We start from the raw sequence: 27,430 nt of genomic DNA, 5'->3' as shown, positions 1-27,430 counted from the left end.
AATGGATGCAGACGTGGTCCAATGAAAACGACGCTTTCTCTTACAGACAGCCAATCAGGTTGGACGATACTCGAGTACCCGGAAGTGGCGAGACTTAGGTGATGGTACAAGCAGTTGGCGGGTGCAGCATGGTTAATCAAAGAGCAGAGACAGAAGCTGTGTTTGACTGTACTTTATAAATGCTGTGTGGGAGATTTCGTGTGGTGAAATGGCTCTACTTCGCTCCAGAAACGCGAAAGGTTCGAATGCCTCTGAGATAGAGAAGAAAATTAAAAGGTAAGCTAATAATACGATGCTAATGTATGAAACATTGAGGGTGGGGAGTGTGCCAGCCAGGTACAAACAGCTAGCTAACATCCTGATAACTGGAAGTGTTAACTGTTTGTTTTAGTTTTCTTCACAGCTTTCTCATAAATAAGGCAAGATAAGCACGGTTACTAGAAATATACATTCATTTAACAACAACTAATGAATACATTTGTGTTTCCTTCCTTCCTTCCACTTCTCTTTATGCATTTGTATTGGAAATGAATGACTGTCAGCTGCAGCTCAGTCCTGATATTTATGATCAGCTTGTTTATTATTTCTTTATATGCAAATGAATGACAACATGCTAAAGTATTGAACAATAACAATGTGCAGATTCATAAGTCACCTCACCAAAAATATATTTAATTGTCTGTGGGAGGCGATGCTGAGCAGGATGCAGACTTTTTATAACTTTTTATTTTGTATTTTGTGATACCAGGCATGCAATATAGTTTGTAGTAACCATTTAGTTGAGTGCAGAATAGCTTCTTGTGGTCTCTCTGCATAATTGTGTTTCAGATTTTGACCCAGTTGGGAATCATTGGTGCAGGAGCTGCTTGAGAACTGAGAACAAAATTTTGTGTTTATCATTTTATCATTTTTACATATATTAGATGTCAATATATCTGTGAATGCTCTCATTCATCCAGGTCACAGTCATTTCCAAGAGTTTAAATGGAGCCAACTGGACTCAAGGATTGTTTTTTGAAGACGTTTCGTCACTGGCGAAGAAACCACTTGGGGGGGGAAACGTCTTCAAAAAACAATCCTTGAGTCCAGTTGCCTCCATTTAAACTCTTGGAAATATATTAGATGTCCGATCAACAGTTATTAAAATTGAGTTTTTCTCTGTTGTTGTCAGAGGTAATGCACTGAGACAGGGGTCGTCCTGGCGTGGGTCTCGTGGGCTTGTGGCCTTCCTGCTGGTTGCTTTGTGTGTTTGTGCCATTTCCACGTGGCTGTATGTGACCTCACTGGACAGTGACATCACAGAAACTCTGGCCAGACATGGGGAGCTGGTCTCACCTCAACCCAGAGTCTACACCGTGCAGTGCTCTGAGGACTATGAAAACCACAAACGATATCCAGGTGAGGCTCTGGTCTGCTGTCTGGTTCTATGTAAACATGAGGTAAAACGTAGCTGTGAAACATTATCATTTTAACCCACTAGATGGCAATATAGTGCAAGTCAGCTAAGTGCATGATAAATGGTTACAAGAAAAGGACACTGTAACAAATATTCACTTCAGGATCTTGAAGTGCAGGGATAAAAGCTTGAGTGATTTCTTCACATAACCCTCAATTCTCACTGGAAAATATAACCAGATTGCACAAATCATTTTGGATTTGTACCTTTGTAGCTGGATGGGTTGTGTTGTTGTGGCAATCAGCATCCTCATGCTTTGAAATGACTAAGGTCTATTTGGAAATTGCCACTTGAACTAAAAGCCTAGTTCTGTAATAAGTGCCTATTTTCAGCATTGATATTTGCATGACGGTACAGAGGCCCAAGGTTTGTATGTTGGTGCGACTGAAGTGATTAATCATCACAGATCTGATGATTATTATTATCATCCCATTTCTTGACACACCAGCTGCAGGGAAGCTGCACCTAGATGGCTACAAGTCTGCCAATAGTAGTGGCATTTATTCAACTTATTCAAGCATATTTTAAATTTCTGAAAGAATAAGTGTGCACATCTTTCATTTTGATGTAATTTTGGAATCAAACCATACTTGATAACTAAAAAAAACTCCAAATAACTTGTCATTATTGCTCAACAGTTTGAAATTTACTGGTTGAAGCTGTCTGTATAATGGCCTGTGAGTTACAGTGAACAGTTTGGAGCTTGTCCCTGGCAGAGAGAGGAGCGCTAATTCAAAATGTGTCTTTTAAATATCATTAAATATAAAGTTGTATCTGTGGATCTTCACTGTCTAAAAACCACAGCAGGAGGCTTATGCTTCAAGCAATAAATTATAATAGTCAAGTTGTGTGAAAGTCTTGAATTATGGAGCCTGAATTTGCATTACACTTCTTGCTTAGATTCTTCTGCTGCAGGCCCCACGGGGCATTGCACCATAGTGTTGGACTAATGTTCTTAAAATCCCCCTCCTTCATGTCTCTCTCCCCAAGGATGCACTCCTCAGAAGTGTGGACGTGCAGTCACAGACGGCGTGGTGACGAGGGAAGAGGCCCAGGTCCTCAGAAGGTAAACACTGTCACCTAGAGTGCAGCGTGTGCGTCTCCTTTACTTCTTGACAACTTCTTGTTGTCGTTGTAGTTTTTTTCCCCGTTAAGCATTGTGTGTTTGTGCCGTGCGGCTGCTGCAATTATTTACAATGCTTTCTGTTTCTGGCTTTGCAGGTTGGCTGAGAGAGGGATGATGCTGGCCGGGTCAGAGGGAGGAGTGAGTATATCTCTACATTAAATTTATTGGAATAACTTGAGAGTGACAGGGTTTAAATTCAGGATAAAGTGTAAAAAATGCCTATTATGATCAGACATTTTAAGCTCAGATTTAGTTGGAATTTCTGATGTCACACATAGTCTAGTGAAGGACTTTAAGTTTCCAACAGATGCTCCTGATTCTCAGCTTCTTTTAAAGATGAAAAATGATATTTTGGCTAAATAAATAAATAAAAACAGACATATTTCCAACCTGTCAGCTAGTTCTGGTTTTGGGTTTCATAGAGTTTACAACAACAGGACATCTTGAGATCGTAAGTGAAAGCAAAAAAACAAAGATTATTTGAATTTAATAATGTCTAATCATAAAAGAGGCCATGCATAATATGATGCAATTTATTGCCACTCTGAATTAAAGAGGTAAGTATTTGCAAAACTGTTATTTGTATTTGTAGCCTGATAAAAGAAAAGCACTCTCTTACCACTAGAGGGCAGGCTGCTACAAATAGCCTCAGCTGTACTCTAGAAGCAAAAACAAGGAGTCATGTTGTCCCTGGCATGATCTACTAATGATCTTTGTCTGCACTGGGCCTGATCCTCAGGCAATAAATGAAGTGTTTATGAAGTGTTAAGACACTTTAAGTGTATCAAGGGGAAGCAACAAGAAGTAAAAAAAAAAGACAGAGAGAGAGAGACACGGACATAAAAGTGAGTCACTGTGCCAGTCCACACCAATATGGACCCTGTGGTGGTTATTTGTTTGTCGTCTGTGTTTTCCTTTGACCCCTGCAGGCCTCCATATTGGACCTGCACTCTGGAGCGCTGTCAATGGGGAAACAGTTTGTCAACATATACAGGTGGGAATGTGCAGCGTTAACTTTCTTAGTCTGCGCATTGTCTTTCTGTCTTTGCCTGTTGGAATGTCATCCAACAAAATATGTAACATAGGCAGGAATATATTCACCCGATTATGGAGTTAGTCATTAATCTTACTGATGCCAGTCTACGTGAGCTGTCTTCTCTGGGTCCAGTGACCCATGTGACCGTCATTTGTCATTGCCAGCAGATCCCCCAGTTTTATTTGGCTCAACTATTCCCTCGCTCTCCGTCACGTATACCTTCTCCCTTCATCCATCCCTCCCTCACTGTCTTCCCTGCTCTTATGGACCTTCTGTCTGATTTTAATCAGGGAGCAGACACTGTGGCACTCCCACCCTACTTCCTAACTTTTTACCCTCCGTCCTCTAATGGGGACTTCCTCAAGTGAAGCGTTCCGATGTTGAGACTGTGCTGTGTTTGGATGTGTCTGGGTGGCACACCCGTCTGGGTAATGGTGTGCTGTGCTGTGTTGCGAAACGTTAATTTATGCTAATAGATCCCATCTCCTCTGCTCCCCCCCCCTCTTGTCTGCTGTGTCTGTGTTTATGTCTGCGTGCTTATGTGTCTCGTGTGATTGGCTTTGTCTGGAACTGTCTGTGATTGTGTGGCGGATGTGGCTGCAGGTATTTTCAGGATCAGATCAGCGATGTATTCACACAAGAGGATTTCAAGCTTTACAGGTGACTAACGACTCTTAATTAAAAAGCAGCCTTGCATGTGTTGAACATTTTCAGAGTTTTGCTCATGAATTAAAAAGCCTGAAAAGTAACAAACCCACCTCTTGCATTAATAAGCATAAAAATGCTAGTAGTAGTTGTGTTAATAAGCTTAATCCTCACTCATTTTGTGGCTTTGAAGAGGTGTCACATAGTTCTCGGTCTGTTTTTCTTTGTTAGAGACGTGCGTGGGCGAATCCAGGCAGTTATTGCCGAGACGTTTGGTTTGGACCCGGCTCTGATGTACCTCACCAAGCCCACCTTCTTCTCCAGAATCAACAGCACAGCAGCCAAGACCCAACACGACGAGTACTGGCACCCGCACGTTGATAAGGTAACGCACAAAAAACAGATTGATGTATGACAAATGTCTACGGTGTGGGAGTCATTCAAGAGAAAATGTAGGGACAGCAATTCTAAATTTTCAAATTGGCAAAAAAAAAGGAAGAAGAAGAAGTTGCTGCATCTCTGGGAGGCTTTGATGTGATCTGCTCTCATTAAAGGGGCTGATGGGAATCATCTTGAGATCTTCAATGGATTAGCTGAACCTGAAAGCAGAGCTTTTTCACAGTTTTAATCAATCTACTTCCCAGCTCTTACTGACCTACAGTATATCCAGGCTTGGGCAGGGACTGAAAGAATTCAATTTCAGACTCAAGCTGTGGAGATCTGCCCTCACACAGGATGTACACTGGGAAACATTTCCCAGTAAGGAGAGAGCGGAAAGCTGGGTTACCTAAAGTAAACAACGAAGTGATGGTTCACAACAGCATCATCTTTTAATCAAAATTCTCATTATTTATTTGGTAGTACACAATTAATTCTTAGAAATATTCAGAATCTGCAGGTTTAAACCTCTGTTGTGCATCATCGGCAGGTCTTCTTTGGTATGGGTGTTGTTGTCATGTATGTTTCGTTCTCCCTTATCTTGTTCTTGCTGTAGCTGGAACTCTAGTCCAGCCAGATGATTGGTTCAGTGCGTTGCTGTTCTCATCATCCAGCACTGTTTAAAAGTACAGAGGAACAATAGCTTCATTGATAAAACAATCAAAGCATCTGAGGTGAGGGAGAAATATGTACCGACTTGGCTTTAATGCTTGGAAAGCATTGCTTTTGTTGGCGGTTTCTTCCATTCAGTAACACATCATATTCATGTTTGTCACCTCATCCTCTCCTGCTGGCCCTCTGCAGCTGGGAAAATGTAATCAGACAGTACCCACTGTTCTTCTCCATCTGTCTTCGCCTTCATTTCAGGGGCTAATTGGCTAACCCAGCCCTCATTTAAATGTAAATGGCCTCTGACGTCTTTGCCGCTGGATTCTCTCCTCATCGATCATAGTACAGATACTGTGTCATAGCAGCAGTTGTAGTGTGACAGCACAGAGAGTGTCTCATTCATGGCAGGGCTACACCTGGCTGTGCAATGAAAGTGAATTATAAATGTCACATGCAGTATTTTCATTGTTGACCTTGCCTTGTCTTGTTATTATGGAAGCTGTACACAAGTTTGCTAATACAGGGTTGTTAGGTGTGGTGGACAGTAACAGCCCTCTAATCCCTACCATTATGGGACTCCCACAGGGATAAACAATAAATCAATCACTCATCTCCATCTGTCTTTAAAAGGCTTCAGATGGAGGCGTACAAGCGTTGAACTTGCTCCAATAGAGAGAAGTTTGCGTCTTTTAGCTCTTTGTTTTGATTTTTTTTCAGCCTGCTACATCTTCTCTTATTTATTAATTACATGTGGCCGTTGCATGGAAATTATGTGGTGACTCATTGAACACGCAAAACGTTCACAGATGAGTTGGTGGAGGACAACTTAGACTGCACTTCAAAGTACCGTCTACACGCCCACTCGCTTGCTCTGAATCATCTGGACTATTACCGGCTGAAGTCAGACAATCTGTAGACTTTGTGGCGGAGGCAGGATAAAGGCTGATTAATGCCCAGTGCGACCGAATCAGACAATTGTGTTCTCAAATGCAGCCTCATCAGGTTCACTGTATGTGGAAGGGGTATAGATGATAATATTGCTGCACGTCTTATTTGTATGATAAAATGTGATGTGAGAAGTTCAGAGCTCTGTGGACCCTGGTGGAACTTTTGTTGTTTTTTTGCTTTCTTTGTGGTACAATCAGGTGCAGCAGGCTCAGTCTTTCAAAGGCACTTGCTCCTTGTTAAGCTAGCCTTTGATATCTCTTTAGGGCTACACACAGTATATTTGTACCTTTATGGATCACAACATCTCTTGTTAAGGCTGGTGTAAGTCACAGCAAACACAAAATCCTGCAGCATGTTAACACTAAAGTAATATTATATATTTCTCTGGCTTGCATTTAATTAATCCTAAAGGTTTAATAAGGAGGGTGGTTGGAGGAGGCGGCATGTCATGAGGCATGAGACTGAGAAACTGCATTGAACTGGAAAACACTTATTATGTACACATTGATTAAATGCAGTGTATTTTCTGCTGTTTTTTTTTTTTTAGTATTTGTGTGAATTGATTTCTGAAGGCTAAGTGCAAGGTGACTGAGTGACTTTATAAAGTGAAAAATGGAAATAATCCAGGTTCCTGCTGTGAAGTAATATCAGGGATGTGTGAAATATTTTGGTAAAATGTCACCTGTTGAATTGACAGCAGGAGCACAGTATGAGTGTTTCACAGGAGGCATAGCTGAGTGGATATAGTAACAGTTTCAAGCCTCATGGTGCGACTTCACTCATAACTCCTACTGAGTTCTTCTCTGACTTTTCTTTGCAGGTGACTTATGGCTCGTTTGACTACACCTCTCTGCTTTATCTGTCTGACTACGGCTCCGACTTCACCGGAGGAAGATTTGTCTTCATGGATCAAAACGGCAACCGGACAGTGGAACCACGAGCAGGTAACGATAACACACACACACACTCACAACATAGGGTCACATGGTTCCTTTTCCTGCTATGAGTAAGACTGTTTAGAAAATGGATTTTGAAGTGGTGTGTGGGGGGGAAAAAACAACACTTCGAGGTGATGTCTAGGCTCCTGATCGGGGGAATTGGATCAGTTCCCTGTGGACCTAATGGAAAATCAGGGAAGCTTCCAAGATGGCCCCTGTGCCAGAATGGGTTTGTCAACTTGTTTGAGACGTTTATTGGATTGGGTGGTACATTTTTTTTTATCCATTCTGCTCCACTTTTCCATCTTACTGTGCACTCTTTTTGAACTTTTCCAACTTTTCAACTGTATCACCCCCAAGGCGGAATTTGTCCCGCAGCCAGGTGAAGCTCAAAACACAGACATGTGCATTTCTTCTGATCTTTAAAGAAATGCTACAGTCACACACCAAAAAGTCTTGCAGATGGTGTAGATCCTATTAGAGGAGGTAGATGTACTCTTTGGGTTTATGTGGTTTTCTTGATTTTACACTCTACCTTGCCAAAGTTGGTGCCTGTCTGATGGTCAGCCAGCAGCTTGCTAACCGGAACATGTGCTCACGCTGACGGACAGCTTGGTTAAAAAAAATAAAAGCTCAAAGTTGATCTAAATGGGAATTAGTGGCTGTTTTTAAACGCTACTTTGTGTGTGTTTTAAAGACCCATATAATATAAGAAAAGACCTTATCTTATCCTTTTTCTCAATCTATCAGAGAGACTGAGTCTGAACATGCCATCAGGTTCACAGCCTCAGCTAAGCAACAGCCCTCAATGTAAAAAAGACATATTCATTCAGAGATACAGCCTCGTCTGTCGACATGTGATGTATGTATCACCATCATCAAACCTGCATTTTAAATCTTTGGTTATACTGCTTGATTCTATTTGCTGTCTTTACAGATGGACAGTACATTAATCTCAATCAGTACACATAAAAACAATGTGATGTCACCTGCTCCATACCGTTCAGACTACTCTTCAGTTAAACATGATAAAAGACCTTGGTGTTTGAAAGCTGCCTGTCTCTATTTGTGCTCGCAGCCGTTGCTTAGTATGAAAAACGCCTTAAAGCTGCTTCCCCAATTTCGAAGCGCAAGTGCCTCTCCATTCTGTCTGACAGTCAGCCGTCCATGCTGTCTGTCTTCACCTTGTCCCTTTTTTGACTCCTTCCTTTGCTGCATTGTGGAATCATCTACTGCCCTCACCATCTCCTCCACCACGGTAAATCACAGCAATTCATAGCAAAGAGCCGTCTTTCTCCTTCTGAACGCTCACTTTTCTTCACTTGTTTGTCCGTCTTCCTTCCCCTCTAAGTCACCTTGATTTTTTTTATGTAACTCCCCATGGTCCAGTCAGTGAAGCAGTGTGCGCTGCTGACAGTGTCCTATAATGGAGCAGTGAAGGACATATCATTATAAAGAGTGACGCTTGTGCATGCTCCTCGCTTCGTCTATTGCAATAGGTGCTTGAGGCGTCTTGCATCAGTGAAGTGAGCATAACTTAGCAGACAAAACAGTGGATGGTATCACTGAGAGCCGCTTGAGGAGGAAATGAGAGAAGCGGGACAAGTACCATCCTCATTGATCGATTCAAATTGTCACGCGAGTTGGGAGCATGCTTGAGATTCACAACAAGCCACCGGTGAATCCTGCCCACTGTGTTTGCACTTGCTGCCGTGACTTTTATTTAGAGAGGTGCATCAAGCTGGAGATGGAGCACAAAGCCATGCATAATGCATCAACGGCCCAGACCATTGTATTTACTCTGCCAAACGTACCCTCTTGAGTAACTCTTAGGGGGCATGCTGGGCCAATTGACAGGCATGTTTTGACTTTGTGAGAGTCTGCTCCTCATATCTGGATGGTTGATTAGTTTGCAAAGATAATCATTGCTCTTTGAGGTTGTCAGGCAATGAATAAGGTGTAATTATAACACCAGGATGACAATTGTGATTTTGCAGTTGTGAGAGCAAGAGTCAAGAATATAACGACGAGTGGGTGCCAGGGGAAAAGAGCGTTGTTCAAGTTGAGGTGGAAAGTATGGAGGATTAGATGAAGCATCCCCTACAGGGAAGATGAGGAGACAGAAAATGGCTGTGAGATGGATACAGAGTAGATGTGTGATAGGGTGTTTACCTGGGAAAGGCAGATACAAACAGTGTGATAGAAGGACAGAGTGAAAGGCATGTCTGCCAGTCAGAGGTTAACCTGACAGCTTAGATACACACCCCAGGGGGATTAGATAACCTCAGCTAGGCAGCGACCTTAAAACCACCATCTTAACTATGATGTCTGTACTTTGGACAGCACCGAGTACAGTGAAAATATCTGCCATATATAGGTGCTGCATATGTCATATATCAGAGACAACCGCTCTTGTAGTCTAAACACACACAATGTGCAGCTTTTGCTTGCTGCTGCTACTATATCTGCAGGTAATGATTGATTGATTGTCCATGATTAATCTGTAAATTATATTTTACAGACCATTCAGTGACTAATTGTTGTAGCTTTAGAGCCTATAATGAGGATTTAGATGATTACTTTGTGTGCCTGTCAGCACTAAAAAAGCTCAAAGAAATGATCTGTGGAAGAACTTGACTGTCCTGACGCCTTAATGCAGACCTGGGCAAAGTACGGCCCGCGGACCACATTGAAGACGCAAGCGGGCCGGGTGTGGCCCGTGGGCCGTACTTTACCGTGCACACAATAATAAACAAAGGCATCAAAAGTCAGCTGTTGAGCACGGCGTTACTGGTAACATCTTTCCAACCCTCCGTGTCTCTTCCACGCTGCTGTAGTGCGTAATCCCATCTACTCTCTGGGGAGACACGGTCGCGCTGGCTACACTTTAAAAATGCTGCGACTATGCTGAAATGTACGGTAAAGCACACAGAAACTCTACGGCACATTCAGATGTTACCGCGGTGCTGCAGCCGACATATTTCATCGCCATCTGCTCTTAAAAAGCACAGATCTTGCCCGACTTTCAGAACTCTGGGATTTGCTACTTTAACTTGTACTTTAACTCTAATGGTTTTCTTCTGTAAACATATCTTCACATCATCTGTGCTGCTCTGCACTGTGTGTGTGTTTCAACATACAACCAGCACACACTCAGAGCAGACATGGACACACACAGAGAGGACAGAGGAGGGACCAGTAAATGACAGCACAAGATTCTTCCAGTGATGAAAATGTAACAGGAGCATATTTATAAAGGTAGATACTGTGCCAGTGGTCTCCAATTTATATTATTATTTATGAAAAAAATGTGGCCCTTTGCTTTTCTTATGGAAGTCTATGTGGCCCTCGCAAAAAAATAATTGCCCACCCCTACCTTAATGTGTTGGAGAGGCAAACAAACAGACATATGGTGGCTGTGCGTCCACATACTTTTGTCTATATAGAGTAGGTTTCAATAGTGTGCCAAAATCTCAAAACACGTCCTGCACAATTTATATAGCTTTTGTCCTCTGGCATAAAATTGCTGGTTGGCTACTAAATGTCAATGCTAATATGCTAATGCTAGAAAAACACAGTGGTGGAGATTGCACCGTCTAAGCACATATACAGAAGACGATGGTCTTTTATTGTCTATAATACACTTTTAGTGTTGATGGATGGAGCAGTGGGGATAAATGAAAAGCACTACACGGCTTTTAGCCCTTCGGGGTTTTATATTGCAGCCAATCACAATGTAATCCAGCTAATTGCATCTGAGAGCGCTTTTACCACCTGAGACCTTATCCTGAAGACTCCAGCTAATTCAGCATCACCCCACGTCACCTTTAACTTTCATCCCTCTGATCCCCCGTGACACAACACAGCCTGCGTGATTCATCATGTGCTAATTAATTATGAGGCAGCGGGAGTAATCGATGTATTGACCGGACAGCGCGCTGATGGCTGTTTATTTATGTGCAAGCGAACTTTGTATCAGCGCTAGATGAGTCAGTCACTGTTTAGCATCTTATTAGCATCCAGGTTGGACTCTAAAGTTTAAGACCTTATTAGGGGCAAACCAGTGCTGTAAAAAAACACAGTGGGGGCAGGTGTCGGTGTTTAGCTGGAGTCAGTGATGGCAACATGCTAAACTGACTGATTGCTGAGCTTTACGTGTATTCCTGTCGGTAACATTTACATGTCTATAGGTGAGTAGCAGCTCTCAGCCGTGGTGTCTTTGCAGTTCTTCTTCTATTGATCGGTTCACGGTGCAAACATGTGGAGTCGTTTCCTACCATGTAATTGAAATTTATGACTATAGACACCAATATATGCTTAGAAAACAAAACACAAGCTCCCTTTAATCTGCTTAACTGCATATTATGTCTGCACTTCACTCTTGATTACATATTGTGTCACTCACTGAAGTCATCTGCCCTCTCAGAATTAAAGAATAACAGTCACATGTGGATCTCTCAGCCATCCCTCCCGTCCACCAGGCAAGCTGCTGAGGAACACATTACTCCTTCTGCACCTACTACTGCTTTAAAAAGCAGCCAACACCTTTGCAGGGGAAAACATACACCAACATAGGTGGCTAATTAGGTTGCGGTACATTAAACATAGCTGCAAATGTCACTTGGGTCCAGTTAGCGGCTCGTACGGTCGTTTTTCAGTCAGCACATATATATATATATATATATATATATATATATATATATATATATATATATATATATATATATATATATATATATATAAAAATTGCATGTGGTGAGCAGGCTCAATAATACATAATGAGGGGAAAAATGTACATATACCGCACTGAAAGCAACCACAAGTAAATAATAATGCATGATAACAAACACATTATCTTCTCTTCTGTTCACAAACAATTTCTGTTCTAGTTTCTGTGTTCACATGTTGCAGCACAAGTTGTCCACCATGACACCCACTACACAGCCTTTTTGTGCAGTGATACACCTGTCGAGTGGTACAAAATTAGTTCCTGCACACAACAAGGTCTGTAAATGGGTCATGACATGCATTTTTCAATAGTTTTCAAAAGTGTTTTATTATTTTTTTGGCACTTTCAGCACCACAAGCTGAATAAGAAGATCCCTTTAAATGTCTGCACCTCACATCTAAACAATCTAAAAGAACGAAGAGCACAACAGTCTGAATTTCTGAGCAGTTTCTTTAACTTGTGCTGTAGAATGCGAGGCTGTGTATATGATTGTATCTTGTAACCAAGTTTTAGGATCATCCAAACTTGTCCTTTAAGGTAAAAATGCCTCCTCTGCCTTTTTTTTTAGGCAAACTTTATTCAGAAGCCAAGTCTGTGACATTCTAAGAATGTGAATGTTTGCATGCCTACGTACAAACTCCACACATAATTAGTGTGACTATTGTTTTTATTAAAGTCAGAAATGTTTTATCAGGCAGAAAGGGACGTCCATTATTGTATTATTACTTTATTTCCTTCCTCAGGTGGTTTGTGGCTTCAGGCACGGAGGCTCAGTGAGCAGGTGAAACAGATTAAGAGTGGCACGCATTCACCTTCTAGTAGAATGTTTTTTATATTTATTTAAAAACTGATGTTTTTTTAAGATCAGTAGAGGACCTTGGATCTACCTTTACTGGGTAAATTGCCATTTTTTGGTGCTTTTGCACACAAATATTATAATTAGACCACTGTGAGACCTTTGACCCCCCCCCTCTCTGATACAGATACGTCAAATATGGAGGTGGAAACATTAAGCTTTGGGGGTGTTTCTCTGCCAAGGGGACAGGACAACTGCACTGCATCAAAGGGAGGCTGGATGGGGCCGTGTACCCTCAAACTTCCTTCCCTTAGCCAAGGCATTGAAAATGGGTCGTGGGTGGGTATTGATCAAGAAGAAGAAGAAGCATATTGAGGTCTTGGAGTGGCCTAAAATCCTCCCTGAGATGTGTGCAAACCTTGTGACCAACTACAAGAAACATCTGACCTCTGAGATTGTGAACAAAGGTTTTGCCACCAAGTGTTAAAGCACATTTTGTTAAGGGATCAGCACGAGTTCAAATAAGTTTTTCCCTGACTGTATATACGTTGCAGAGGTTTAGCTTTGAGGCAGGATAGGGCTAAGGTACTATCATCAGCACAGGCAGCAGTGGCATTTCGCCTTCTTTAACCGAGAATGTGGGTTACAGAAGGATGATCCTTTTTTCCCCCCATTGCTATTTACTCTGGTGGTAGAACCCTTGGCCCTGTCAGTCAGAGAGGATTTGAGAAGTGAGGGACTGCTGGCAGCAGGTGGGAAGCATGAACTTTTATGATCAAACCCAGAGGTTGTCGTGAACAGTGAGAGATAGACTTCATAATCAATTGGTGAATGTCAGAGATAATGATGCGTTTCCATTTCAAACCTCTCTAAACCCTGAGCGTTTTTCATTCCTGGCTTCTTTTTTTTCACCCACTGTGGGCTCGTTTTTCACCACCGTGTAAAATCCTGCACGGAAACAGCACTAATATGACAGAAAACCGTCTTTGTGTAGTCTGACGGAGACATAAAATATACAGAAAGAATATTCAACTTAAGATTTTGTTGTTGGGAGTGGAATTAGTGTGTAAGTGCCTGCAGATGTTGCTAAACTTGGAGCTCCACATGCTCTAGATATTTTGACTATTTACATTTTGTCAGTTTGGATTTTTGTGACACAACCGCTAGTCACAAATGAGTCAGTCACGGCTTCTAAGTTGCGCTGAGGAGTGAAGAATTTTGTTGTTGTTTTTTTTACAAAATGTTTTATTTTTAGCTCATTTTAATTGAGAATAAAGTAGCAGTAGGAATCCCTGTGTCAGAGCTCTGTGGGTTCTTTCCTACACCTGGTGGGATTGGCCACTGGTTACACACAGACTTTGGAAAAACACACCACTGTTCTTTGCTTTCATCCAGCTGGACTTAACAAAGGCAGGGTTTGGGTTAGCTCTTGCAGGCTTTTCTTAACGCAGCCAGGATTATAGAGAAAACCTTGTTATAAGGACGGGATTGAAGTCATCACGGCTCAGCTTCACATGAGTTTATATTAACCAAACACTGGGGTGTCATCAGATATTGTTATGTAATATGGTAAGACGGCACCTTTCAGCCATAGATCTGTTGAAATTCAGTTATATTTACACATGTGGAACTTATTTATGCGATTCAGAAAGTCAAGCCAGATAACCGAAGATAAACAGGAAGTGCTACTGGGTGGAATTTCAGTGAGTGATAAATAAAAATATCCTCACGTGCAAAGGCTGAGACTTTGGAGGGTTCTTCAGTAGTGTCCTATAAATCCATGTAAAGTGATTGCGTGTGTGTGTTGGCACTAATCTGCTCTGCTGACTGCAGAGAATCTGCACAACGAGCGTATATATATATATATATATATTGACAAGTGCAAGGGATTATTTTCATTGTCAAGTTACTGAAGCTGGAAAGCTAATTCCAGCGCTTGCCCTCATTTCTCAATGACAGGAAACAGAGGACCGGCACATTATTGTGCTCCTGCTCGCGCTCTTTTGTTTTGCACGTTAATTGTCTTTCATCTTATTCCCCATTCTTTAGAGTTTTCGGTGTAAATTCCATTGTTTTAACAGCGAGGGCTGATTTCCCTCGGCGTCTCACGCGCTAATGGGAGATTTTCACCCACACGGTCCACATTCACTGAAGGAAAGGAGAGCAGCCTGATGAGGGCATATTTTTTAATCATATTGATAGAATGTTTTTAGTACAAAGCATATAGACCTCAACGTAATCATTAATGTCTCACACAGAACACAGTGGTTAATAGGCCAACAGAGAAAAGAAGCCTCTGATAAATGGAGTTAAACCGGAGGCGACCTCAGCAGACTCCCACAGCGTGTCCAAGAAGGCATTCAGCGTCCACTAGAATAATCCTTGAATAAATCGGGCGTGTTCCCCTCTTTTTTGTTTGTGTTGTTTTCTCCCTGCAGCTCCACCATCACCATGTGAATCCACCCTCTTCAAACAAATAAATCAGGATTATTTACTTACCCCCCACACAACTGGGAAGGAAGAGAACATCGTGATTATTCTCTGTGCTTTTAGTGCACAGCTGGAGTGAAGACGTGTTGATGTGACGACTGTAAAACGACTGTAAACAACAAAAACATTCACGTCTTCCATCAGGAGAAATGTAAAACATTTATAAAACAGTTTAGCTGGATGTTTTTTTGAAGCTAGTTTAGCACCACAAGAATGTGAGGCTGCATGAACCCACAGATATGTGATGAATTTGATAAAAGTCCTATATTTTCTTCTCAGTCTGTCAAAGAAAGCAAAGATGCTTCCCAAAAGTTTTGAACTGCTCCTTTAAAATGTCTTCTTCTTCTTCTTCTTCTCCTTCCTTTCTTTGGCCAGGACGAGTCTCTTTCTTCTCCTCCGGCTCGGAAAACCTCCACCGCGTGGAGAAGGTGACGTCCGGGACGCGCTACGCCATCACCGTGTCCTTCACCTGCGACTCGGAGCACGCCATCTCTGACCCCGCCCTGCCGTGAGGCATCCATGGACGATGGATGCGCGCTGCCCACCGGCTTGGACAAGCCCTGCAACAAAAGATGAGAACAACAAGAGAAGAAGAAGAAGAAGAAGAAGAAGGACAAAAAGTGAGGCTTTCCGTGGAGGTTTAACTCACTGTAGCTGCGGTCGATATCTGGGAATTTATTATTCCCAGATATCGACTCACTTCACCTTATAGATGGTTTCTCAGCACTGTCTTCATCACCTATTCTGGAGGTGTTCGGGGCTCCACAGGGTGATTTTCTTTATTACCTAGCGGTCACTTTGAGGAGAAGCGGACTCTGAGATTTAAGCAGGATTGTGTGTTTTCTGTATGTTTTTTTCATTTTTTCATTTTACGGAGTGCTGTCGTGTCGATTCCTCGAGGGGAAACATCTAAATCTATTCGATTGCCGCCTTTCATCGCCAAATCCCTGACTCACACTCGCCTCAGCTGGTGTTTTCTTCTAAGAGGAATCCTCTTCTTGTCCAAGAGCGACGGCAAATTTTATCAAAGAGGATAAGTCCCGCATTGTTCCTTTTGTTCGGTTTCACATTTCTCTTAATTATTAATAAACCACCATACTGAGGCATGAATATTCAGATTTAATCAATCTCTTTGAATCAGCTGTGTAACTGGAATATAACTAGAATCTTATCTGCACTTCCTTTTGTGAGCTACACCCTCTACGATATGGCCGATTGATCACACACACAAACACACACTGTCACTGCTTTTTCCTATTTTCCACACAGCTGCTCTGAACCCTCCACCGTCTCATTTCTTCTATTATATTCTGGAGTTTGTTGATGTATATTTCATACACCAAGTAGCCGTTCAGTCTTTACAGTGGGATTAAATGTTAACAACGGTTTCTTGTTGTTTGAGATGAGATCATGTGTTTAAAAAAATGAGTCTTTTTTTGGGGTGAATCTAATGATTTGTGTTTTTTGTTGCTATTTAATGGACGTTTTTATATAAGACATTATCAGCAGGTGTTTTTGCTTTGGGACCATTACTACAACTGACACACTATATATGCAATCCATGTCACTGTTTAAAAAAATGATTAATTAAGCCAGTGGCTGCTATATTTATTATTAGCATGTATAGCTAACAAACCGTCTTTCTACGCATCCAGCAGCCATGTTCATTCACACTGTTTGAATGTGATCTCAGTATTCACTCTCTTTTTTTTAGCTCCAACCAACTTCTGTGGGAAATATTTGACTATTTAATATTTTTTGAAAATTGCTCTTTTTGCTATTTTATTTGGGGGTGAAATAAAAACATCAGGACTCTGTGAAGTGAACCGTTTGGAGTGTGTTGTAGTTGTGTCTGTCAGGATGGCAGAACGAAGGGATCGGACAGTTTGTGATAGGTTTGACCTCTCAGATGGTTCAGAGTCAGGGTGATGAAAGTGAAAAGATTCAACCAAAACGGTGCGCTGAAAGATGCTAAAAGAGGTGAAGTGTGAGTGCAGCTGAGGCCGGCCAGCAGCCGCAGCGCCTGTCACTCATAAACATGTTTATTTCTACTGTAAAGTTGGTCATTTTAACATAGGTGTGTATGGGGATTGACTATGAGCCCCTAGTGGCAGTAGGGTGAACTGCGGTTTTTAACTACAATGGCCTTATTTCTGAGCCCTGGAGGTTGTCGCTTGGTGAAAACAAAACAGCCTGAGGTGTCAAGGGAGCTGAAACCCAGGCCTCCTGAGAGTACAGGGTTTTTTGCAGCTCCCATCATCAGATATACCAATATGGTCTGTTAGCATGAACGGTGAACGTGGCGTGATTTGTGGATCACTTTTGTAGCCCCTGTGTCATATTTGACCAATTATTTCTATTAATATTTTGTTGTTTTGTTAGCGCTGTTTGAGCCAACGAAGGTTGGTTCTAATGTAAACGCACAGGATCACACACTGCCTGCTTTACTTGTAACACAGTTCCTGCCCTCACTTTGACTCGGAGTGAAAACATCAATAAAGTGCAGTGACTGTACAGAACCTATACAGAAGCAAATTGCTCATCTCAGCTCCTCTGGGACCTTTTATCACATTCGTTAATGAACAGAGAAGCACAGCGGTAGGCTTATATGTGTAGGAGGGCTGTGTGGGAGGAAGGCCAAGTAGGAAGGTTGTTCATAATGGCAGTAAGTGTGCAGTTAATCTCCTTCAAGCTTCAAAGGTATAATGCTGCCGTACACCGCATGTGATGTATTGATCATCCAGGCTCTTTGTAGGAACAAACCTCAAAGGATACACTTGACCCCTTTCATTTATGTCCTCTTTAATGCCGTCAGGATTACTTCATGTAATCTAGAAAATTGTGCTTGTGTCAGCTGAACAGATTAACATCAGCCAGTATTTTAAGTAAAGGCAAATTCTCCAGTTTATGTTGCAAATATTTTTTTAACAGGTTAATACTGCCACTTTAGTATTATATAAATAATATTATATAAATTATATATATATATATATTCTGTATTGTCCAATCACTCCAGTATCTTCTCAGCAACGTGCCTGAAATATTATCACCAAGGCTTTTTCAGCCATAACACAGTGATACAGTAACAAACCAGGCATTTGTAAGAGCAAATAATAGACTGACAATAAGAAACACACTTCAGGAATCTATCATAATTCTCTATGAGCGGCGTAATTAATTGCACCAGTGTGACAGATTAGTGCAGTTATTATTTGGTTTGTGCCAGTCGGCCACATTACAGCATCCATGAGGACTATATGAGAATTAATCCTTGTTTAATGAAACTTCTAGAAGCCAAACGCAGCCGACAGACAGCTGTAAACCACTGATAGTTCATATGTGAACTGGGTTTTCTGTTGAGCAGAGATGATGTGACAGGCTCTTGATAATTAAATACTTTAGTGTTCAGTTTAATTTTAAGTCTCTAAAAGAGATTTGATTAAAAACACTTCACTATTTCCAGGCTCTTATGTACAATAAAATCAACAGGTGAATATCAGATAACTTTGTTTTAACTCATTTTTACTGTCTTGGTTCATTCTCGCTGCCACCGTCTGTATTGTTTTGCAGGCAGCTGTTATCAAACTAGGATCACAGCCTCATTTTTCGTATGTCGGGGTGTTAATGAGACCAAATCTGGCAACATTTAGAGCAGTAAAGGTGTAGGTGGAAGTGGTGGAAACCAAAAATAAACCTTTAAATCACATTTTAGTTATAATTATGTGGCCTTGTGTCTGCTGGATGCATTAATCGGCAACCATCTGCTCTCATGTCTAATTTATTAAAGGGAAAGCCGTACATGAGCAATTTCTGTCTGATGTCCACTCCTGGGCTGCGTTCGAAATCACTCACTCACTCCTTACTCCCCATATGGGGAGTTCAATGTAGGGCACTATATAGTGAACTCATTGAAAGCATTTTCAGACATTTCGGACTCTACCTCCCTCATTTTCTGTCGCCGTTAATGACGCCATCATTATATTTATAAGACAGGTGACGTAACTTCTGTTCCCGTTCTCTTCGCCGGTCTGCGCAATGCATGATGGGACATATCGCTAAAAGTAGTGACCATCGTATATGGACACTACTTTTCATGATGCATTGTGGGATACATTAAGGGCCTTATATGGGGTCTATAATTTCTCACTAAGAATTCAGACAGCACTACAAAATGGCGAAGGCACTATATAGGGCCATATATAGTGATTAGGGAGTGACTTCGAACACAGCCCTGGACAGGGAATGCTGAAAATCATGATCCTGAATGATAGCTTCAATGTTTTGTAACCAAAAACAAGGTTATTTTTTTTTTACAATGAGCACATGCACTGCCCCAGTTTAGATGAAAAACCAGATGTGCCCCTTTTTAGCTCAAGGATGAACATTTCTCTTGATTCTTAACCAGATGTAGCTGCTAGCTGGTAGATGAAGCTATTGCAGCAGAGGTGCTGCACAGTGTCATTATGTGGAGAATAGAAGAAGGAAGGACAGGCTGTTTCTTTCCCTCTGTGCTGTTAAAGTGTCTGTGAAAACACCCAGGGTTCAGCTGCGATGACTTTATGCATGAATCTGGGACATTTATCATGCAAACATGAGCAAGGGGTCGCAGTCAAATTGTCCCAAAATCCCTCCTGGGAAAATGTCACAGCTCAGGATATCGTTCAGATCATTTTCATAATTACAGGAAAACAAGACAGGAAGGACGTTTGTCTGTCACGCCGTGTGTTTGGAGAACACAGCGGCCGTGTCCTTGCATAATATCACTATCCATCTTACTCTATTCACAGTTTGTTTTCACACCTCAGCCCGGTGAAACCAAAGAGGACAGAGTGGCTTCGCAGCAGATGGTCGTGAGCTAAAGACTTCAATAAGTCAGATTAAAGCTAAAGAGCTTCCTTTCAGTGCTTGGCCTCATCTTAATTAAAGAATTATGAACTCCTCGTAAAACATGAGGCCTGTTTATGCATCAAAAGATACCTGCGGCGGTCATCGTCTTCCCTTGATGCGTTTACAGATCATTCTCAGCGGGTGTGGGTACAATGATCAGGTAAACAAAGGTGTGATGGACTTCCTGCTGTCTTCATTTAGGCACGCTTCAGACCAAAAAAAGCACTGTGGGTGTGTTGGGCACAAAGTTACCTTCAAATCCAGCAAATAGACACCAACCCTTGCTTACTAATGGCTGATAACGCACCTACAGAGCCTACTGATAGGGGAGTGCTGTTGACGTCATTCCCATGGCCACTGCAACAGGTTGGTGCACTTACAGGACAAGTGGCAGGCAGAGTTTGGCCATTGTAGCCACAGCCATGAGAGTTATAAGAGCTAAAACTTACCTCATTTCCAAGCTTTAATCAGTGATGTGATGACACAGATGCATGACTGCCCACGTCTGAGGATGAAACCTGAGCTACAGGTTCGCTCTACATGATTTGATTGTGGTAATTAAGATAATTATAACTTTGTCAGGGCACTTGCTAACCATCAGCAGCAGAACAGGGTTCTGTATTATTAATGAAAAGAGGTTTTTGCAACCACATGTTTTTGCTACTTAAAGGAACAGAAGAGCAAGTAGGAAAAGAATGGCAGCTCTCTCTCACACACACACACACACACACACACACACACACACACACGTCGAACTTTAGTGTCTTTGTGGAAAGTTTTGGTCACTCAGAGTGGGTCTGTGGTGCTCTAAAGAGATTTTACACATCTAGTTGTTGTGGCTGTTTGTTTCCAGGCGGAGGCAGTATCAATAAGTGTATCATCTAAATATCTGATTGGATGGGTTCTTCTACTTTGCCTCGTTTATGACACAGTGTTGTTGTAGCCGTTCTCAGTGCTTTTCTGTTATGTGCTTTGTCATTTTTTGAGCTACTTTTTTGTAAACTCTACTTTAGTTGTCTGTGTTCCACTTTGTTAACCATCAGCATTATTAGTATGTTGTGGACTGAAGTGCATCTCTGTAGCCTCTGTGTTGTTTGTGTGTAGAGATACTAACAAACCATAAGCTACTATCTCTGCTTACTAATGGGTGATAACGCTCCTACAGACCCCTCCTATAGGAAGAGGAGTGCTATAGCAAGATAAAAGCATGTGAGTAATACCAAGTGGCCACTTTAAAGGACTGATAACAGCAAGGTGGATGTGCATTTATAAGGATCTGGCAGGTACAGGAGGGCCCTTGCACTCATAGCTATGGGAGTGATCACAAGTGCCAACGGCCAGTTACATGAATGACAGAATTTCTTTGTGCATTATATACAAAAAATGTCATAAATCAGCTGTTCTATAGCCTTTCTAGAATGAAATAATGCAACAATGCTCAAATTATTTACTTGAAGCAAAAGCAAGCTGCTAAACTTTATAAATAAAATGCATAAATACATAAAAAATAGAGGTTTTAAACCATGGTTATGACTCGAAGTTCCTCTGTAGTAATGCGGCCACACAGCTGGGATGCTCAAAAATAATCCACCATAAAAAAATAAACTGAAAAACTGTCACGCCTGAGACTTTTCAGCAGGACACACAGGTTTTACGCACAGGTTTTACGCACGGTGTGGCGCCAGGCCGTGCGTAATGGAGAGATCAAGACTACACATACCTATTGCGCCTCCTGCTGCGGGCACATTCTCATCTCTCCTCCGGTCACTTTAGTGTCCCCATAACCAGCGTCTCGGAGTTAAACTCGAACTGATTGCTCGAGGACGCAGACTTGCCCCAGGAGTAGAGACTGGGCGGCCGCTGCTTGAACGAGGAGGTGTACCTGTAGAAGCTCCTGTGCCTGTTCTTTAGGTACTCCCTGTAGTTCTTTGTGAGGAGCGTGTAGAGGAAAGGGTTAATGCAGCTGTTGCTGTACGTCAGGCTCGCCACCAGGTAGTTGATGCAGGTGTGTGTCTGCGAGGCCAGACTTAGAGGCTTGGTGTGGTACAGAGGCAGCAGCTGCCAGATCCAGAAGGGCAGGAAGCACGCCCAGAACACCAGCACGATGGTGAAGATCATGATCAGCACTTTCTGTTTAGGGGACCGCTTCCCACCTTTGCTGATCACAGAGTTGCGCTGGGACTCTAAATAAGTGCGAGCTAACTTCACATACAGGTAACCGATGATGAGCCCCGGTGCCATGATGCTGGTGCCAAACAGGACTGTCACGTACACTTTGTAAGCCAGGGGCGCCCAGGTGGATGCGCACATCCTCTTTACACCTCCATCCGGGGTGTCTTTAGTGGTCTGCGCGACCATCACCATCATGGGCACAGTGAGAACCAGTGAAAGCAGCCACACACCCCAGGCTAGACCTTTGCGGTAACTCTTGGAGCGCCTTACCGTGTCCAGCGGCTTGGTGACGGCGAGGTAGCGCTCCGTGCACATGACAGTGAGGGTGAATATGCTGGCGTGCATGGTGAGGAGGTCCAGGCTGAGCAGGATGCGGCAGCCCACATCCCCGAAGTACCAGTCCTTTAGGAAGTAAGTGGACACCACAAAGGGGATGGTGGAGAGGTAGAGCAGGTCCGCCAGAGCCAGGTTGATGATGGAGATGTACATAGAAGTGGCGAAGCGGATCGAGTGGCACATCACCACCAAGGTGTACACATTCCCTGACACCCCGATGATATAGACAACGGAGAGAAGCGTCCCGAAAGTGGAGGTGATAACGAGTTCATGATCCACAGTCCCGCTTCGTCCGCCGTTACCGACCCGTGGGGGGCTCGTGTTCATATTCAAAGACGTTTTATTCATGTCGCTTTCCGGTGATGTTTATGTTTTGCTCCGTGCTCCGGGAGAGCGCTGGACAAGTTTGGGAAAGATGCGCACCGGCACAGGTTGTGTGTCGCTTATCCGCCTCTCCGCTCACAGCCGGCTGCTCTTTGCTCTTGACGTCACTGCTGTAAGACCCACAGTGGAGATCTTATATCGCAATATATAGAAGAATTCAACAGGCAGTGATGGAGCAGCTGTCGCATAATATCAACATAATGAAATAAGGAGACGAAGGATTTTTTTTTTGATTCTTATCTTTACGCAATTCACTTTTACGCACAGACTTTCTGGGTTTATTTAGTTAAAACACATTGTCTTGCTGCAAAAAGCGACACATAAATAACCGGTGTCAGTACAGAATGACAACAGAGATCCCTTCCCAGTCCCCTCCTGCCTTCTCTTCAAGGTTATCATGACACTAATAAGCACTTGTATGCAGGAAGTTATAGATTTTCAAATGTCAGGGAGGGAGTCATTCTGTGTTTTACAGTTGCTCTGATGTTGCTGCTTTCCTTTTTTAATCAACTGCTCGTCTTTCATCTTCAAGGACAACACTTGTATACAAGAGATAAAGAAGCAGCCAATTTGCCATTAGATGAATTAACTGCATCCATCAGGCTTATACTGGGGGAACACATGGAAGCATTTTCTTTTTGCATGTCCTTCCATTATCTTCTCAAAGTTACTGTCTGTTTTTTTTTTTTCCACGTTTGGCACTCTTGCAGCTCCTCTTGTCTTCTCAAATCGATGCTCATGTTCCGAGCCAGCAATCATGAGCCCGTAATCTTTTCCCAGACAGCGCAGGTGTCCTCTCACTCACTTATCCACAATTCTCAAAGCTGGAAAAGGCTCAACACACAAGCCATAAATACCACATTACCTTGGTTTGTGTTATGCTGGACTGCAAGTGCAAAATGTAATGTGTGTTTTCAAGTCACAACACGCTGCAGATAAATGACTGAATCAGGACTTGATTTCCCCAGTATTAACTGAACCCCCCCCCCCACCTCCCCTCACTGTGGTGGTGCAGCAGGTACATCACAGGAACGCTTGCACTTCCTTTTATCTCATGCAGCTCTGCACATGTCAGGCAGATTCTTACAGAAGTGTATTATAGAAAGGCGTCATGCGTCATGCTGAGGAGAGGCATTGTGACTGAAGCACAGTGTGACTGAGGATATGAGTGCAAAGACTGTTTTTTATTACAGTGCAAAGGTATGAGTAATAGGGTTCATCTTAAATATGCTCTGTTGTACAACTGCAATAATAAAATACTATTAAAGCTGCCATATTGCCATATATATATGTGTGTATGATATACAGGGGCCACTCCTGAGTCTAAATGTATGCTGATGTTGCTTCCTGAATGTGTCTCAGACGTGATGCAGGATTTAAAAAAAAGTTTCTTAGCCCTTCAGAGTGTTCATGCACAACTACTTCAGTCAGTTTGCTTCTCATTATCATCACCAAAGCCTGGAGCTGCCAGCAGTTGTGTACTGATTGGTCGCTGATGCACTGCACAAGTTCACAGCTATAGGAGTGGAAAAACTTTATTTTGAAGAGAGTCCTCCCGCTTCCTGTTCATGCCAGTGCACTGAATCCGCCTGCAGTCCTTTGTGAATAGAAGTGATGCGGCTAAAATAACAATTCACACCTGCTTCGGAACCAAAAAAAAAAAAGTTTTTGCTTCACACAATATTGATTATGTGTCAGAACAGACGTGAAAAGAGCTGAAAATCTAGATTCATTCGAATTCTATCGCTTGCTACATTGTGTGCTACTGTAGAATTTGTGCAACTTCTGTCTTTTTTTAAACATTCTTATTTCAAAGCCTTTCTCCACCCAAACTGCTGACGGCTGTGCTGTAATGCTAATGAGATTATTTCATGATAAAAGCAGCCTTGGAGCCTGCAGCACGGGAAGTAGGCAGAATTAACATACAGTAGATGCCACAACCCTCAGAATTTGTCAGTACAGCTGAAGAAAGTAGTAGTTTATGGACTTGGTATGCAGAGCAGAGTAGAATGGGAAGAAGGAGAAAGCACTGGTTGTATTTTCTCTGGTGAAAAATGACAGTTTAGGAGGTCTATTTTCTATTTTCAGACATGATAAGCCTGAGAAGTTTCGCAAGACGTTCTTGAAGTCATCCAGTGGTGATGATTCATGCAGGGAGTAACTATACAATACCACAATTTCCTTTCATCACAAAAGCATCTGTGGCTGCTTGACAGATGCAAACAGTAAACAACATCAGGACCGCTGCTGCTCCTGAAAGAGAAACATCAGCTTTAGCTGTACTGCAGATGAAGATGAGGTGTTTGATACATTATTTACAAGCTGCTTTACATCCAGATTGTGTTACAGATGCAGAAAGTTTATTATATTCAGATACTTCTGCAGCACATTGTTTGGATTCGGTGTTTGCGTTACACAGATGTGCGGCGTTAGGGGTGGCATGCTTGGATGTGTGTGTGCATGATGTGTTAATTTAATCTTCAGGGATGCATGTAAACAGCTTATTGTGACAGAAATAGGGAAATGCAGAGGAGGTGGTAGGTGGGTAAGGCGTGGGTGCAGGGCTGCCTTTACATTAGGGTGGTGGTAACTCGTTTGTGTGTCTGATTGCTGTCTCCTGCAAAGACCAGGAAATGTAAATATCCCTCTTGACCTGATTTTAAATCAGCGTGCAAACACATTTTAAAAAAAAGTGTAACGTGAATGAGTTATTGATGTTTAATCAAAGGGTCGCATTTGTTCTGTGTGTTCTGTGATGGAAGGAAGAAAAACACCTGCTTGTCTTTTTTGATAGAATAATAAGGGCTCTAAACGTGCAAACATATGGCCTCTAAAGCTAACCACAACTGGCACTAGATCAATATGTAACTTGTGGTATCAATAATGATAATATATTGAACTTATATAGCGCTTTTCTAGGACACTCGAAGACGCATTATTCTTTCACACCCCATTCACACAGTGGCAGTGGGAAACTACAGACGTAGCCACAGCTCCCCAGGGGGAGACTGACAGAGACATGGCTGCCAAGGTGCGCCTACCACCGCCAATTTATTCATACACATTTATACACCAGCACCACCTGCACTGGAGGCAATGTGGGTAGAGTGCCTTGCCCAAGGACACACAACAACAATGACTAGGGCAGAGCTGGGATCGAACCACCAACCTTCCAATTATTGGACAACAATGCTCTACCACTGAGCCACTGCTGCCCGATCAATCTTATTATCTTACAAGACGATCATGTTCGTGTTCTGTGTTAGCTGCTGGCTGCGAGCCCTGTCTTTAGTCTTCAGTCCACCCCCCTCCTCCACCTGCTGATTGACTGAACATCTTAATTGCTTGATCCACATTATGCTTCATTCAGAGCAGACACAGTACTTTGTGCTAAATGCACGCCTCAGCTCCGGCCGCATCTGTTAGCACACGGAGGCAAATTGAAATGACCCCTAATTTAAATTTCACTGTGAATTAATTTTGCATTTAAGAGTCTTGTAGGCAGAATCAGTGCAGAGTTATAAATGTCAGGGTAGATTAATGTACCTCGTATTGGACTAACTCTAGTCTTGTTAAAGGCACCGACTTGGCCTCTCTGAATCACCGGTGCAGACGTGCAGATTAATTTGGAATTAATTAAATAATCAAAAGTGATGCCCTGAATCTGTCTTCTTCTTCCTTTTTTATTCTGCCACCCACACAGGAGTGTGACATCAAGGTGTAGATGAGCAGCTGTCGCCTCTAGGATGAACTGTCCGATCGGAGTGAAGGTAGTCTAATGGTCTGATTTTTAAGACAGGGCTTGATGACTGCAGAAAAAACTAATTAATATGTAAATGTCTGTGTGGAGTATGAACACTTTTTGTTTCCCCCTGAGGCTTAAACTAAATCTACTTTTGTTTTTCATAACAGTATTACACTGACACTAGCTCTCAGAGTTTAAGCAGGTGCATCATAAATTACTGTGGGAAGGAGATATTCACATATATTTGTCCACCTAAAAGCAGCGTAGTGTCTCCTGTAGGGGAAATAACACATAAAAATGAGTAATGTAATTTGGCTTATCCTCTCAGCAGGATTTGGATTCTCTTAAAAAAGTGTTGTATGGTTTAAAAAAAACAATTCAGATAAAATATCGTAAATCTTCTAGGCAAGTGTTTGCCGGAAAGAATTTTTTAGAATAAAGTTTTAAAGGAGAGCACAGACGGTGGCAAGAACAAGAACTTTCGGCATGGAGTATTCACACTCGCCGAGACGCGTGTGTGCAGAACTCCTCATACGGCCCTCCCACTGCAGCGCACATCACACACAAAAGGTTGACCGTGCAATTTTATTGCAAATTGTGAGCACAGTCGTGGTTACCTGGCCTAACTAGCTGATTGGCGTATCAGGGAAGAGGGCGTATAACATGACAATAGATAGAAGATCAGTGTAGCTGAC

The 27,430-nt window shown here is 42.3% G+C and overlaps 2 protein-coding genes across 2 annotated transcripts; one reads left to right on the top strand and one right to left on the bottom strand.

Annotated features, from left to right (window-relative positions):
• Positions 1-67: 67 nt before the first annotated feature.
• ogfod3 (2-oxoglutarate and iron dependent oxygenase domain containing 3) lies at positions 68-17,028 on the top strand. Its single transcript, XM_028407835.1, has 9 exons — positions 68-276; positions 1,172-1,398; positions 2,447-2,522; positions 2,678-2,720; positions 3,512-3,576; positions 4,222-4,278; positions 4,495-4,648; positions 7,079-7,202; positions 15,587-17,028. The coding sequence occupies exons 1-9, from the start codon at positions 209-211 to the stop codon at positions 15,721-15,723; spliced, it is 951 nt and encodes a 316-aa protein (XP_028263636.1). The 5' UTR covers positions 68-208; the 3' UTR covers positions 15,724-17,028.
• Positions 17,029-21,862: 4,834 nt separating this feature from the next.
• LOC114437610 (urotensin-2 receptor) lies at positions 21,863-22,954 on the bottom strand. Its single transcript, XM_028408410.1, has one exon. The coding sequence runs from the start codon at positions 22,952-22,954 to the stop codon at positions 21,863-21,865; it is 1,092 nt and encodes a 363-aa protein (XP_028264211.1).
• Between the last annotated feature and the right edge of the window lie 4,476 nt (positions 22,955-27,430).

This window comes from Parambassis ranga, chromosome 6 (genome assembly GCF_900634625.1).
Source record: "Parambassis ranga chromosome 6, fParRan2.1, whole genome shotgun sequence".
Lineage (NCBI taxonomy): Eukaryota > Metazoa > Chordata > Actinopteri > Ambassidae > Parambassis > Parambassis ranga.
Note: the sequence above shows the minus strand (reverse complement) of the source record. Positions and strands in the feature narration are given on the sequence as shown.

What these genes read in the sequence shown, in the direction of transcription:
- ogfod3 (XM_028407835.1), top strand. Translation starts at nt 209, where the DNA reads ATGGCTCTACTTCGCTCCAGAAACGCGAAAGGTTCGAATGCCTCTGAG. An exon ending in ATAGAGAAGAAAATTAAAAG is followed by an intron (nt 277 to 1,171) that starts GTAAGCTAATAA and finishes TGTTGTTGTCAG; the next exon opens with AGGTAATGCACTGAGACAGG. An exon ending in GAGGATTTCAAGCTTTACAG is followed by an intron (nt 4,279 to 4,494) that starts GTGACTAACGAC and finishes TTTCTTTGTTAG; the next exon opens with AGACGTGCGTGGGCGAATCC.
- LOC114437610 (XM_028408410.1), bottom strand. Translation starts at nt 22,954, where the DNA reads ATGAATAAAACGTCTTTGAATATGAACACGAGCCCCCCACGGGTCGGT.